This window comes from Cydia amplana, chromosome 6, assembly GCF_948474715.1.
Source record: "Cydia amplana chromosome 6, ilCydAmpl1.1, whole genome shotgun sequence".
NCBI classification, from domain to species: Eukaryota; Metazoa; Arthropoda; class Insecta; order Lepidoptera; family Tortricidae; genus Cydia; species Cydia amplana.
The window spans coordinates 18,328,224-18,344,795 of record NC_086074.1 but is presented as its reverse complement, the minus strand read 5'-3'; the positions used below and the strand labels follow the sequence as shown (position 1 = coordinate 18,344,795).

Below are 16,572 nucleotides of genomic sequence, written 5' to 3'. Positions count from 1 at the left end.
AGGTACTTTATACTTCCATACACTTTCATGAAAGTGAATGAGAATAAATCAAGTGTTATTTTACTTTATGAATTAGTACCTCGAAAATTTTAACGCTGATGAGACATTTTTATAAATAAAGTTTATGTTTTACGATTGAATAATTTGAACGGATTTATATGAAAAATGTAATTTAATTTAAAGGTTTGAAATCAATATCAATAAATCGGTTGTGAATATTGGACTATAAAGTACTTATTGGAATGATGACGTTTCTAGAATACGTTCCGTTCCAGTAAGAAACGAATCGAGCTTTTTGTAAACAATTTATTTTCAAGTTTTCTGCATGAATTTACAAACACTGTAAGCAAGAAGTGAAAAATTATTTCCAATATATAAGTTCACATTAAAATAACATACGGGCGTAGTTGTATTTCGTTATCTGAAATCTTTTTATAGTGATTCAAATTAGTGTAATTGTCTGGATTTGAGAAACGAAACGGAACTTCTACTTTTCCTATCGAAAGTACGATCTCGACATTCTCGACCGACTCGGTTCTAATTACTTTAATATTGCTAAAACACCGCTAAAAATGATTTGCTGCTGTATTTCTTCGTCTTGAATGTTTAAGCTATTAACAGAAAGAAGCTATGGAATGTGAGCAATAACCGGTGAAGTGAGTGTGATGTGTCGATTCAAGTAGTTCGTGGTGATTGAGCACTATGCGAGTTTAGAAGTGGAGAGGCTCCCAGCCGAGACCCGGAGACTTCACGATGCATGACCTGCTGAAGCACGTCCTCACGGAGAGGGACCTCACGCGCGCCGGCGACCTGTTCTCCATCACCGACAGCGAGATCGTCGATGACCTGAACGAAGTGGTAAAATACTTTGAAAGTTTTCTGTATGTCGTTTTTAAAGTTCGAAAACATGATATAGTACAGATCATTGTAATTTGTCTCAGTTATGATAATATGGAATGAAATGATGTCACTTTACTATTGTCTACATTGTTTTGTTCAGTGTTATCAATAACTGCATTTAAAACTTGTTTATAAATCAGACTACTTATGAAAGTTGTTATGTTTTTAGCAGCTTATTTGTGTAACTGTAACATGATCCCAGATACGCTGAGAAACATTTAATGTGAATTTATTATGATAATCAGGTTAATTTACATTTAAATTAGATGCTTTATAGGTATCTTTAGCAAATCGGTAGAATTTTAAGTTCATAATCATTCAAGATCAAGATTAGGTGTTTGCATTACATTGATACTGTAAAAAGAAAATATCAATTTATTTTTATGTTATTTAAATCATATAAATACTTTATTAGCTATATCATTTGTTAGCCTTGATTTATTATACAATACAATACAAATACTCTTTATTGCACACCTCAATAAAAGAAAACAATACAAAAAGAAAACAGAAACACAAGCAGTGGTAAACAACAGGCGGTCTTATCGCTAAAAAGCGATCTCTTCCAGACAACCTTTATATTATTGCAATATCTTTGTTACTTTATCAAATAAGTATAGCACTATTGCTTTTGAAGGAATTGAAGGTTTTATATGGGTTCCTACTTTAATATTTTAACTAAAATATTATCTTTATAGTATTTAAATACTTAAGATTCAGAAATGTTGAAATCCTTTTTGTACACCTTATAATACAACCTTACCTACCTACCTATTCAACTATAAGTGACTTTTTACAAAATATCCAAAGCATATTAACCAAAAGTGTCTGCTTTGGATTTAATTACCACCATTAAAAAAAAAGTTATATTACACTGCAGTAATAACACCAAAAAAATATTTCCTTAACATCATCACAAATTCTTTAATTCCTGTTACAGCTAAAACAAATAACAGAGATCTCGTCCCGTCCCGACTACATCCGCAATGACCACGACCAAGCCCTGATCGAGATATGCGTGACGCGCGTTACATCATGCGTGAAAGAGACAGGAACACTCGAGAAATACTGCGGGGCTTTGGTGGCGTTACTGGAGTCTTGCTTGCACCATAATTTGATGCCGGTGGGGCATTTGCGGGATGATGATCCACCACATGCTAAAATAGCGTCGGATGTTATTGCTTGTATTGTTTTGGTAAGTATTTTGCTATTGAAAACGTTCCATTTACAAAATGGGTGGATTTTTGCGAGTGGCTCATTTTGTGCCCAAACCAAGTATTGTCAATATGAAAAAAAAAATTAATAAATCATTTATTCAGATGAAATAAAGTAAATAAACCCTAATATACATATTTTTTTCTTCTGCCAAACTGCAGGACAGAAAAGGAAAGAATCAATTCCTTTTAATTGATGAATAAATGGATGCTCTGGATTGTGAATACATGGATTATACTCAACAATTTTTGAAACAAATTACAACTTTTACCTGAACTCTCAAAAAAACTTATTAATGTTTATTATGTAACTAATTAACTTATTTATGTCTCAAAAAAAGGAGATCAACATCATCAGCAAAAATTTATCATTTTTTTGCGATTTAGAACTCATTGTAAAAGTTGTTCACTATGATCTTATTGACCTAAACATATATTCACCTCTTCAAGTATGCCTGAATGATGCACGCTTCGCACGGTTACACAAAACCTTAACAAATTATACACCTAAACCTTCCTCAAGAATCACTCTATTGATAGGTGAAAACCGCATGAAAATTCGTTCCTAGTTTTCGAGTTTATCGCGAACATACATACACACAAACAGACAGACGCTGCAAAGGACTGTTGATAAGGTGTAGTGATTTTAAGTAACTTTTCAGGTGTCCTTCCCAATCCAATCTGACAAAGAGATCAGCGGCAACAAGAACGTGATGGAACTGTTCCTGCCCGTCGCAGTTCAGTTCCTACACAAGGGGAACCGCGAGATCTCCCGTCACATGGCTCGCTATCTCTCTCTAGCAGCCGTTCATCACGCTATGTTGCTGAAACCACATGTGCAGACGATTATGGACTCTATCATGACGGGTGAGACCTCATTTTAGATCAAGTTCCTACATAAAGGCAAGTGAGATAAGTATCTCGTCACATGGCTCGCTATCTCTCTCTAGCAGCTGTTCATCACGCTATGCTGTTGAAACCACATGTGCAGACGATCATGGACTCTATCATGACGGGTGAGACCTCAGTTTAGATAAGCAAGTTCCTACATAAAGGCAATAGTGAGATAAGTATCCCGTCACATGGCTCGCTATCTCTCTCTAGCAGCTGTTCATCACGCCATGTTGCTGAAACCACATGTGCAGATGATTATGGACTGACGGGTGAGAGCTCAGTTTAGACAAGCAGGTAGTCCAGTTAATATATTACAGCACGCATTCTATTATGTACCCTATTATGGGTAGGGAGAGTTTATTATTGTATGGCAAGTTGGTAGTAAATGCTGTAACTCGCATTATGCTAGCGTGGGAACCTGGGTTTAACAGCCAAACACCCTTGTGAGATGAGGTCTGTGCCCAGCAGTGGCATGTACGTAGCTGCTAGGAGTACTATTTGAATCCGTTTGTGTAAACTGTGTTTTATGTTTTTATATTTTTGTCTGTTACCTTCCGTCATTATTTATCACTTGATGGTCTCATCGGAAGATCAGCGCTGGAAGTCGCCAGCAACATGCTGAGATGGGGCCATTTCGTGACACTTTATTTTCATTATGTTCTTTTTGTGTAATTATGTGTATCATTATGTGTATCGTCTGTGTGTTTATGAATAAAAAACTATTCTATTATATTCTACTTCACTTGTTTTAATATGTTAATTTTTTCTAGGGAACTATCCCCTAAGCCGCATCTTGACCAACCTCTACGAAGTCTGCCCGGAGCCGCTAGAAGGCCACGTGATGGCGCTCGTCTCTCTCCTGCCCCACGCCGAGCAAGTCGAGAAGAACTCCCTGTTCGCACTCTTCGAACAGATAGCCGCTAGGAGACCGGAGGCGCTGAAGACGAGCATACCGCAGTTGCTGTCTTATCTGTGCCCGCATACGACCAGTCAGAATGATCCGGGGTGCATGTGCGTGGATATACTGCAAGTAAGTTATCAGAGAATACCTTTTTATTTTTGTTCAGGGAGTGGGCGAATGCAATTTGGGCGTTTGCGAGAGCGCCATGGGATCGAGTACACAGTACACTTTACCATGGCGCCCCCGAATACCTAGAAAATACCACCAAACTGGTAATAGTTTAAAAATAATACATGTTTCTACCTATATTTATGTATACTAATTATGTATACATAAATATAGGTAGAAACAAGTAAATTGTGGCTAACCGATCTAAGGTGTTGAATTAGACAAAACGAATGTTGGACGATTCACACTACAAAACATTATTAGCGGACGCCGTTAGGTTACATGACTAGCATGTAACATAAACGGCGTCCGCTAGCTGGCGCGATTGCACGGGCGCACGTGCGCGTGAACCATATTGTAGGTAAAATCCGTCGCACGCGTCCGCGCCAGTTTGCGTTGGTCATACTATTTTTCGTTAACCCGCTCACCCGCTCCGTGCAACCGCGCCAGCTAGCGGACGCATTGTGCACTATTTTTTTCTGATCGTATCTTCTATGAATTCATACCGTGTTATAATATTGCAGCTAATAGTGTGCGTGTCCCGCGCCCGCGTCCCATTGGTGCTGGAGCACGGCGCGGCGCTGCGCCGGGCTGCGCGCGCGCCGCACGCCACGCCGCAACACGTCGCACTCGTCGCCTCCGCGCTGGCTCAGATGGGCTACACGTCCAAGGTCAGTTGTAACACGTTACACGAGACACCCGCAACACGTCGCACTAGTCGCCGCAGCGCTGGCTCAGATGGGCTACACGTCCAAGGTCAGTTGTAACACGTTACACGAGACACCCGCAACACGTCGCACTCGTCGCCTCCGCGCTGGCTCAGATGGGCTACACGTCCAAGGTCAGTTGTAACACGTTACACGAGACACCCGCAACACGTTGCACTCGTCGCCGAGCCTCCGTGTTACAGATAAAAATATTTTTTCCAATTTTAGTTGTAAAAATATCTCAAAAGAATAATTTATGGTTGCACCTGACCAACTTACTATCCAGTCATCTTGCTTTTGTGTCAATTTAGTGCTACACTTACTAATCTGCTGGATAAATTCGGGTAATTGAAAAACAAATCGCTTAGGCATGACTTAGGGCCAGTTGCACCAACCGCACTTGACAGACTGAGATCAACGTCAGCCGGCGCGCCCCGGCGGTTTACTATGAAACTTTCCATACAATAAAATTTAGCGAGCTCTTTAACGATGGCAACAGTTTGGTGCAACCGACCCTTAATGAACCACCTCGTTCTTATCCGGTTCGAAGGACCATTTCTCTATACTTATTAAAACATTTTTTGTCAACAGGAGCGCGCCCAAGAAGCCTTGAACTTCATCCTGGAGTCCATGAGCTTCGGCGGCGCGGTGGGCGCGTCGCTAGTCCGCGAGTGTACTGCGCTGTGCAGCGCCTACCCAGCGCTCTTCACCGACCGCGTCCTCGCCGCCGTGCGGTCTAACCATAGGTAAGAACACAACCGATCGCCCTAGAACTAAACTTAACATAATAACTAGTAGCTAGCGTCTTTAGAACGTCGGCGTCTAGTCAGCGCTATGGAAAATAGCGTCGCTGCGCAGTTGCGTCAGGCGTGGCTCACTTCGCGATTTCGTCGCTTTGCTACAGGTAGCTAAAAGTACATCCGTTCCACCCCAATTTTGGGGAAAGCCATAAGCCGCGCGTGGCGCTGTCGCCACCTAGCGCCCATATCTGTGCTGATCGTAACAGACGCGTTTTGTTAGAGAGTGAGTCTTCTGTACCTAGTACTATTATTTATTCTGTGGTTGCGCCAATGTTGCGTGGAGCACCAGCCATAGAGCCATAGTCGCCGACGTCGGGGGACGCTAGTGTGGTGTGGCCCTAAGTCGGCGGACTGGACGCGACCGGTAGTTTAGGGCTAACCTAGACGGCGTGTGAACTCGCATGTGATGTTAGTTACGTTGCAAACCATTGAGGTTACATCAATTCAGCCGACCGATCAAATAACGCAATGTAATGAAACTCCCACGCGAGTTTTCGCACCGTCTAAATGAGCCTTTAGTTTTGTTCGGACGGCGAATGACGGCGCTCGCATCGTTGCCCGCTGCGCCAGTCGTGTGCGTCCAGTCTGTATATATTGGCATCACTGAATAGTCAATAAAGCGTGACCACAGATTTGTTTAAAGTTAAAATTAGGTATACTAAATTACGCATTGTTTCAGCTCCGAAGTAAATCGCACATCAGGCGGCGTTACCATAGTGAAGTTGGGCGGCGCCAACGGCTCAGCCCCGCCCGTCCCCACCTCCGCTAATGCGACATCGCAAACTACCGGTACGTTGTCTGCCTGCATAGACTAAGAATCCTCTAGACGGAGTTTAGAGCAATTATTTCATGAAACCGATGCTGCCAAAAATACGGGGGTGCGGGGGGACGAGGTGAGCGAATCCCGTGCCGTGATTGATCCGTTCAAAGACACGGACCAATCACGGCACGGGATTGACTCGAAGATGGAGTAAAACTATCGTATAAGTGGCAGAGAGGGTAGCGTTACTATGCTCAGTCTAGAGGATGTCTTGTCTGTGTCTGCCTGTTAAAGTAGTCTGCCTCTCTATTACTCTTACGGTGATTTTTAAGGTTCCGTACCTTACAAGGAAAAAATGGAACCCTTATAGGATCACTCGTGCGTCTGTCTGTCTGTCCGACCATCCCTCTCCCTATCTCCGAAACTACTGGGTCTCAAATTTTGGGAAAAATACTCAAAATTGTTCTTTAGCTATAGATGACAGGAAAACCTATTACTTAATTACTTAGTTTTTGATCCGACCCCTACGGGGTTTTTAAATTTCATTCACGTTCCACATAAAAAAAATACATTATTAAAAATTGGGTACTGTACGGAACCCTTGGAACGTGAGTCCGACTTGCATTGGACCGGTATTTTTTTTTACTTTACGGGCAGACCACACGTTTTGCTGGAAGCTGGCCGTTCACAAAAGTACCAGCGTAGCAGGCCGCTATGAATTTTCATTGCTTTTAACTTTTTTTTTTGTCACCAACAGCGGCATGGAGCGGCGGCTACACGCGGCGCGCGAAGCTGGGCGACTCGCGCAGCACGGGCCGCCTGCACCCCGGCCCGCAGCCGCGCAGCATGACCCGCCTCAACGTGGCCGGTGAGTGACACACACTGACAATCCAACCTCTACACTGAGCTTAGGCCAATAGGGATGTTGACATGAATCGCGAATATATAATATGTTATGTTTTTACCATAGCAGGGAATATTAGAAGGAGGAAAATCATATTTTGCAAGTGTAAATATGCGTAATAAATTAATTAAAAATAATCAAAAGTATTTAAAATAATGCCCAGTATCACGTGACTGCAAACGCCAATCGGAGCGCGTGACGTAATCACAGTGGAATCACCAAAGACAAGTTATAAAACCTGCCTAAAGCTTTGGTTTCCTCCGAAAGCGGTGCCGTCATATAGCGGCCGTCTCCATACAAATACTACGACATCCATATTTAGCCGTATTATTTAGTATGGAGACGGCCGCTATATGACGGCACCGCTTTCGGAGGAATCCAAAGCTTAAGTGTCTACAGATTATCGTACCGAAACGCGATCTTGGTGCGGTGCGGCGCACGAATCGATAGTGTGTAAGGTGGTGCGTTAAGGACGCAGCTATAAGTTAGAGCGAGGAAAAAGGTCGCTGTCCGATGCGGTAGTGTGTTAAGGCTTTAAAAAAAATTGTCAGTTGCCATATAAAGAATTTAAAAAAATTACTGACAGCAGTTTGTTTAAAACGCCGTTACGTCATCAAGGTCACGTGACAGTTTGGAGCGTTTAGGCGCGAAATTTAAACACGAAACTTATTATACATGTTTTTTTATTCAAAATTAATGAATATATTTTTTTAATATTTTTATCTGTAATTATTACGTGTCTATCTACAAAATGAAACCAGTTCCAAAAAATTGTCAACATCCCTATTCTTTCATGAAATCGATGCTGCCAAAAATACGGGGGTGCGGGGGGACGAGGTGAGCAAATCCCGTGCCGTGATTGGCCCGTTCGAAGACACGGACCAATCACGGCACGGGATTGACTCGAAGATGGAGTAATGCTACCGTATGTGTGGCAGAGGGGGTAGCGCGACTATGCTATGTCTAGAGGTTAGATTGTCTGTGGTGACACACCAGGGATGTTGCGGATGCCGATTTTTTGACATCCGCGGATGCGGATGCGGATTTTTAAAGGCTCACATCCGCGGATGCGGATGTCAAGATAGGTACATAAAAAACGTCAAATATTACATTTTAGTAATTTTTATTTAAAAAAAACCGGCCAAGTGCGAGTCGGACTCGCGTTCCAAGGGTTCCGTACATTAAGTCCCACTCACGCTTGACTGCTAATTTCTAATAGGTTTTTTTGGCTAATGACTAAATTACCTAGCAGTCTAGCACTTACGCCGATGCTGAGACGTTCCTGTACCGACCTGTTCCACATCCGCATCCGCATTAAATCCGCATCGATTTGATGCGGATGCGGATGCAAATGCGGATGTTGAAAATAATGCGGAAGTTCCGCGGTTCCGGATGCGGATGCGGATATTCGCAACATCCCTGGTGCTGACACACCAGATATATCGGAGCGGACGAGGTGCTCATAAATATCTGAACACGACTCTAACGGGTCTCTATTGTTTCCCAAATAGTTTTAAGCCATAATGTATGTATGGTTTGCCCGCATTTTAGTTATTCGTAATGCATTTGGTTCAGAAACGCGTCACTTTTCAGGATTGCCATGAAACAAACCTAACCTAATTAATCTATAGGATAACCTAACGAAAATCCTGAAATGTTAACGGTTAACGGTTTCAGTTTTATGACTAACGATAATATGACAAACAATACATTACCTATGACTTATAACTTTATGGGAAACAACGGGACTCCGACTCTAACGGCTTGACAATAGGGGCGTGTTTAGATATTTGTGAGCGCCTTGGCCGCTCCGATGTATATGATGGCGACTGTACTATATCTTTACAAATAAATTGTTCTAATTTGTTCATTTGTTGACAGGAGGCTCGGTCGGGGGGTTGCACAAGAGTATGACGCGGCTCTCGTCGTCCCAGCAGATCAACTCGCAACAGAACAACGCAGCTAATGCAGGTATAGTATCCATATATTTTCTTATCCGGTGACCGAAGAGCTGGCGGCTACCTCGCACAACGTATCAGCATTGCGACACAGCGAGGAAATGTCGCCAGCATCCTTGGTACAATGCCTCAAGGGCCTATTTTAGATTTAAGCTGGTTATTAATTTATTTTAGTAATACCACTGTATATATCTTGTTTGTAAATAAATTATTTTAATTTTCCTTATCTTAAGGAATCGGAATATGGAGAAGTCAGTGATGAAACTTTTTTGCAATAAACTACAGTTCTTGCTCGCTCCTTATAGGGGTAATTGTTGTGAAATGTGATATATTTTCGCTTGGAACATTCGGGAATGTCACGCACAACTTTCAAATCCTTAGGTCAATATAGGGTACTCTCGCAGACGACCCTTTTATATGCAATGTGTTTGGAGATGACTTGATGAGATTGTACATAAACCTGTTGTAACTTTACTTAGTACTTTATTTTATATTTCTACATATAGTTTGTCATTTCAAACATAGTTAATCATACTATCTTTGTCTTACATTTGTACTAGCACCCAAAAGAAAAGGATGAGTATAGTTTTCCTGGTTCTTACTGACTGACAATAGTTATTTGTACAAGAGATCAAAGTTTGATATTTCTTCGAGTGCTTATATATTAGTCCCGTGCAAGCGAAAGATTCTATAGTAGATTCACAATTTAGAATCTTAAGCGTAGTAAGGCGCAAAAGCGCACGATTTGTAAAAAAAATTGATCTCGTGTAGTTCACAAAACTTTTCACCTCAGCAGTGAGAACATATTAGACAACCTGAAAAATGTAATCCTCCTTCATCACTTACCTATTAACTCATGCTTCCTTAAGATATACTAACAATTAAGTTGAATTACCACAATCAAACACAGAAACAAAACTTAGTAAATTTCAGTTAAATAAGGTAATATATGGAATCAACGACCATCAATTGATTGACACTTCAATCAACAACTTTTTTTTTGTAAAAAAAAAACATTGTAAGATACGGTCCGAATTGCGGATACTTACTATTTGTAAATTATAATAAAGATTCTTAAAACTATAATTATTTATTTTACGTGATATTCTGGGTATTTTTTGAGTTCATTATTTTAATCGTACAATAAATAACGTAAAATATAGTGTTTGTATCAGTTTTAATGAAATCTTAAATTTTATTTTCATTAATTAATTGATATCTGGGTGACCGAGCTTCGCTCGGAAAACATATAATAACTCGGAAATGCGCGTTTTCCCAGAGATAAGACCTACCTAGATCGATTTTTCGCCCCCGAAAACCCCTATATACCAAATTTCATCGAAATCGTTAGAGCCGTTTCCGAGATCCCCGAAATATATATATATATATATAAATAAATAAATAGACAAGAATTGCTCGTTTAAAGGTATTAGATAGATTAAGAATCCATACTCGTATGTATTTTGGAACGATGCGTTCTGACGTTTTTCGGGGGTCTATCATAAACCGTCAATGTACCGTTGAATGTAGTTTGAACTTTTTTTGTCTCTTTCTTTTTGGTAAAGACGTGAAAGGGACAGAGATAATAGAATCCAAGTATTTCGAACTTGTATTAGACCCCGCATGTTGAAATGACATTTGAATAATAAGGTCACTTGAATGTCATTTTGTCTCACTCAGTGAGCAAAATGCGATTTTGCTCACTGTTTTTAAGTAGCGAAGTACCCTTGTTCGAGCTGCTGAGGTGAAAATAGGTTTGACCAACTATAGTTACTATTTGTTGTAGCGGCGGCCAACAAGTCTCGCACGGCGGGCGTCACGGTGACCGCCCTGGGCCGCGCGCCGCGCGCCGCGCCCGCCCCCGCCCCCGCGCCGCACACGCACAACATACTCATTGGCACACATCATAACGTGAGTACTATATTTATATTAATATGAACCTTAATGTAATATTATACAGTAGGGATGTTGACATGAATCGCGAATATATAACATGTTATGTTTTTACCATAGCAGGGAATATTAGAACACGGAAAATCATATTTTGCAAGTGTAAATATGCGTAATAAATAAATTAACAATAATCAAAAGTATTTAAAATAATGCCCAGTATCACGTGACTGCAAACGCCAATCGGAGCGCGTGACGTAATCACAGTGGAATCACCAAAGACAAGTTATAAAACCTGCCTAAGTGTCTACAGATTATCGTACCGAAACGCGATCTTGGTGCGGTGCGGCGCACGAATCGATAGTGTGTAAGGTGGTGCGTTAAGGACGCAGCTATAAGTTAGAGCGAGAAAGAAGGTCGCTGTCCGATGCGGTAGTGTGTTATGGCTTAAAAAAATTTGTCGGTTGCCATATAAAGAATTTAAAATAATGACTGACAGAAGTTTGTTTAAAACGCCGTTACGTCATCAAGGTCACGTGACAGTTTGGAGCGTTTAGGCGCGAAATTTAAACACGAAACTTATTATACATGTTTTTTTATTCAAAATTAATGAATATATTTTTTTAATATTTTTTTCTGTAATTATTACGTGTCTATCTACAAAATGAAACCAGTTCCAAAAAATTGTCAACATCCCTATTCGGTAACCCGATATGGATTTTAACGCTTCATCGAGACAAATAATATTCTATAAAAAAGCTTTACTTTCGTTAGCATACTTCATGTTTTCAATTTTTTTACAAACTAAATACATATATTTGAAAGTTTTGTAACCCAATTAATTGTGAATCCTCTTAAAGTCCACCATGCAAAAAGATTAAAAATAAAAATTGGGTAGGATTTGTTCTCAAAATCAGTTAAACAAAAGAAATGCTACTTTATTTGTTTTACAAAAGGTTTAATTTGAAAATTATATATTAATTGTGCACTGGGTCTGTTATTTATGCATGCAAAATTAAACCGAAACTCTTCACGTACAAATAAAAAAAGAATAACGTAAACTTAACGTATTTGTATTTGTAAACTTTACCTCCACAGAGCACCGGGCCGACAATAATCACCAACCCTCCCCTATCCACCCAGTCCATCTCAGTGAACCCCCTAACGGGCAAGTCGGCCGACACCCTCCCCCTCCCCCTCCCCCACCCCGCGGCCGCGCTCGGACACGTGTCCGTCGTCACCCCGGCCGTCACCGTCACGTCGAGGCGCAACAACACCAGCGTCACCATGATCAACACCGGCCAGAACCACAGGATCAGCGTGTTCGAGCCGTATCCTATGAGAGATACGGTGCAGCATTTCTGTGAGAAGCATTTGGATAAAATCAAGGCCTATATGGATATGGTGTCGTTGAGATTGCCACCGCCGGCTAAATGCACCATTGAAGGTAATTTGGTTTTACTATTATTTATCTTTCTACAATATTATCATCAAGTCAGAATATAGTTCAAGTTTGAATCACGGCGTATGGCACATTAGGCTAGGCCATATCGTCACAGTAAGGTCTCGACGAAACAACACTTTAGTTTCATCATGATAAACACCAGTCAGAAACACAGGATCAGTGTGTTCGAGCCTTACCGCATCAAAATCGGTTGCGTAGTTTTAAAGATCTAAGCATACATACAGACAGACAGACAGCGGGAAGCGACTTTGTTTTATATTATGTACTTAGTGATTATAGTGTCTTTGAGGTTACCGGCGCCGGCAATTTGGTTTCATAAGTTACTTATTTTTAAAAAGAATTCCAATACCTAGTCAAAATTTTACTAGACCTTTTTTTTAATGCTAAATAAAAAAAAATCGGCCAAGTGCGAGTCGGACTCGCGTACGGAGGGTTCCGCACCATCAACAAAAAATAGAGCAAAAAAATCGTGTTTGCTGTATGGGAGCCCTCCTTAAATATTTATTTTATATTATTTTTAGTATTTGTTCTTATAGCGGCAACAGAGATACATCATTTGTGAAAATGTCAACTGCTATCGCGGTTCATGAGATACAGCCTGGTGACAGACGGACGGACGGACGGACAGCGGAGTCTTAATAATAGGGTCCCGTTTTTAGGGTTCCGTAGCCAAATGGCAAAAAACGGAACCCTTATAGATTCGTCATGTCTGTCTGTCTGTCCGTCCGTATGTCACAGCCACTTTTCTCCGAAACTATAAGAACTATACTGTTGAAACTTGGTAAGTAGATGTATTCTGTGAACCACATTAAGATTTTCAAACAAAAATAGAAAAAAAACAATAAATTTTTGGGGTTCCCCATACTTCGAACTGAAACTCAAACATTTTTAATGATAAAACTAAAAAAAAATATATGATGTACATTACCATGTAAACTTCCACCGAAAATTGGTTTGAACGAGATCTAGTAAGTAGTTTTTTTTTTATACGTCATAAATCGCCTAAATACGGAACCCTTCATGGGCGAGTCCGACTCGCACTTGGCCGCTTTTTTTACCCTTTGGGTACGGAACTAGTGATGGGTAGGACATCAATTTAAAATGAGTTGTATGAGTACCTCATTTTCTAAAATGAGGTGTTACAATGTCTTACTTCAAATGAGGTGAGGTACTAGCATATTTTCAGCGTCGACTATTCCATTCATTCCAACGGCGACAAAAATATTTAATGTATATACATATTTATGTATTCATCACTTCCTTTATAAATAAATAAATAGTAACATATATTTAATTGGAGTGCAATTCTGGTGGTTAAGAATAGAACTTTTAGGAGAAAGATAATTTTAGAATCAAGTAAAATGAATAGAGGAGTGAAGTAAGACATTTTTGCGGTACGAAATACTGCGACAAATTAACAAAATGAGTGGTACAAATGAGGTGCCTCACGAGTGAGCGATTGAACACTATACGGAACCCTAAAAACATGCGTTTGTCCCCCCAGAACGTCGGTCCAAGAAGCAGGCGCGGCTGCAGTTCTCGTGCGGCACCCGCGGGCCGCACTGCCTGTACTCGCGCACGCTGTTCAGCATGCGCACGCGCGCGCCGCGCGTGTGGGTCCACCTCATGTTCCTGGCGCTGCAGGCGCGCCACGCCGCCGCGCTCTCCTCCCGGGACGCCTCCGTCGCCAGCCTCAAACACTGCTGGGACATACTCAAGTGTGAAAACAAGACCTTCCTCACGCTGGTCACCAGCGCTTTCCCCGGCATCAAGGTATTGGAATGTGACGTACATAGACTAGGAATCCTCTAGACTGAGTTTAGAGCAATTATTTCATGAAACCGATGCTGCCAAAAATACGGGGCTGCAGGGGGACGAGGTGAGCGAATCCCGTGCCGTGATTGGTCCGTTCAAAGACACGGACCAATCACGGCGCGGGATTGACTCGAAGATGGAGTAAAACTACCGTATAAGTGGCAGAGGGGGTAGCGTTACTATGCTCAGTCTAGAGGATGTCTTGTCTGTGGTGACGTACGATATCTACGGGGTGAAATTTTAATGACTAGCCATACTCTGCGTAGTGACTTTCTATAGTTTGTTTTTTTTTAGCATTAGAAATAAGGTAAACAATCTTGATGTGTCTTTTAATTGAAAAACACATTTTAAAAATAAGTTACGGCAAATATGTAACAATTATAAATCCAATACGATCATTTATATTCTTCTGCTTTCATAAGTAATAGTTTTTGATTTTTAAAAAGCGTTTTTCAATTAAAAGACATGTCAAGATCGCTTATCTTCTTGCAAGTTCTTTCTAATGCTGAAAAAAAGGTCGTACTGAACAACTTTTATTAAGGGACCGATGCCGAAGTCGCAAAAAAAATTGTCTTTTATAAAATTCTTTTATAAGATTCTGTGAGACGATGGATGCTAGGTGCTCAACTGTTCCTATGTAATTTGTCTATACTAGTGTAATGTGCTATTATTGTTGTTATAAGTATTATTGCTGTTAGTCTAAGTTTTGGTGACGCATTGGTTTAGCTGTAAAGTCATGTAAACATGTTTATCAATAAAAATAAAATTGCTCCTATTACATTTACAGGGACCACCCGGTATACAGGGTGGATTTTCTTTTTGGGTCAGTGAGGGCAGCTACCAGATCCCGTGCCGCTACGAGAAAACGGTCTAAGAAGACCTTCCCTCGATTTCAAATTAATGAAGATTGGCTTTTACAGATTTTGGAAAAAACATACAGGGTGCGAGAAAAAGGTCATTTTTGACAAATGACTTCTTAGACCGTTTTCTCGTAGCGGCACGGGATCTGGTAGCTGCCCTCACTGACCCAAAAAGAAAACCCACCCTGTATAGATCCTCTGGTTTTAAAAGCGATCGGCACCATAACTTAAGATTTAGAATATCAATTTGTTCACAGGAGCAAGAAATGCTGCTAAACGAACTACGTTCCGCCGGCTTTTTCGACGTGTTTTCCCTCACCACCCCGCTCGAGGCCGACGCGCCGCCCACCGCCGCCACGTGGGGCTGCTTCCTCTGCACACACCCCGAAAAGGCCCCCGGGTTCCTACAACCGGGGGCTCCGGTTATAGAGGGAACACTGAAAGAAAAGAAGGGGAGGTGGAGGTTGTTCAGACGTTGGCGTACGAGATATTTCACGCTGTCCGGAGCTCATCTCAGCGTCAAGGGCTCGGTGAGTGTTCTACCCCTGTATTTCTTACCAAACTTATAGTGTAGTCCATAAAAAAAAGTGATTTTCCACGCAGAAAACACACCATCCTCAAAATGCAACTATTTTAACGATGTGCCGGTATATAAGCATCAGGAATATCGATGGACGCATTGCTCCCATCGATCGAGATATTCCTGGGCAAATCTTAGGACTTTCATGATCTGGCGGATTTTACGATCAGCCGCCGACACATACATAATAACAATTATATTAGGTGAAGAAAATTACTTGTCAAGCTCCAGTTACACGGCTCTCGCTTACTATATTTCAAACGTTGCTCCATTTAATTCCAGAGCGGCGGCGAAAGCATAGACATCAACCAAATCCGCTCAGTGAAAGTGTCGCGCGGCGCTCGCAACATCCCGAAGGCCTTCGAGATCTTCACCGGAGACCAGACCCTGATCCTGAAGCCCGCGGCCGGCGACGCCGAGGAGTGGGCGCAGTGCCTCAGCATCGCGGTGGCGACCTCTCAAGCGCGCCACGCGCCCGCCAAGGCCAACAGCTTGCCGGCGCGAGGACTCACGCTCAAGAGCTTCTGACCAGGTATGTGCTCCTGGTACTTAAGAGTGTCATGGTTTTCATTTGTAGTTTTATCCATTTGGATTAGGAAGAAGAATAGACGCAATTTAGCATAGCCGTAGCGACTTCTCAAGCGCATCACGCACGAAAGCTAATAGTTTGCCGGCGCGCGGACTTACGCTCAGGAGCTTCTGACCAGGTATGTGCTCCTGGTACTTAAGCGGGCATTACATTATACAATTTGCAGA

General features: G+C 41.5%; 1 protein-coding gene across 1 annotated transcript; it reads left to right on the top strand.

The window, feature by feature from the left end:
• Window positions 1-219: 219 nt before the first annotated feature.
• LOC134649166 (protein melted) lies at window positions 220-16,361 on the top strand. The gene is made up of 14 exons (XM_063503881.1): window positions 220-858; window positions 1,841-2,095; window positions 2,777-2,981; window positions 3,779-4,038; window positions 4,602-4,748; window positions 5,376-5,530; window positions 6,264-6,373; window positions 7,102-7,212; window positions 9,130-9,219; window positions 10,993-11,117; window positions 12,195-12,543; window positions 14,066-14,334; window positions 15,494-15,766; window positions 16,099-16,361. Exons 1-14 carry the CDS (start codon window positions 754-756, stop codon window positions 16,342-16,344), a joined length of 2,700 nt encoding a protein of 899 aa, XP_063359951.1. The 5' UTR covers window positions 220-753; the 3' UTR covers window positions 16,345-16,361.
• Window positions 16,362-16,572: the final 211 nt, after the last annotated feature.

Excerpts from the sequence above, each read along its gene's own strand:
- LOC134649166 (XM_063503881.1), top strand. The coding sequence starts at position 754 with ATGCATGACCTGCTGAAGCACGTCCTCACGGAGAGGGACCTCACGCGC. Across the intron at positions 9,220-10,992 it reads GAACAACGCAGCTAATGCAG|CGGCGGCCAACAAGTCTCGC; the intron begins GTATAGTATCCA and ends TATTTGTTGTAG. Across the intron at positions 15,767-16,098 it reads ATCTCAGCGTCAAGGGCTCG|AGCGGCGGCGAAAGCATAGA; the intron begins GTGAGTGTTCTA and ends ATTTAATTCCAG.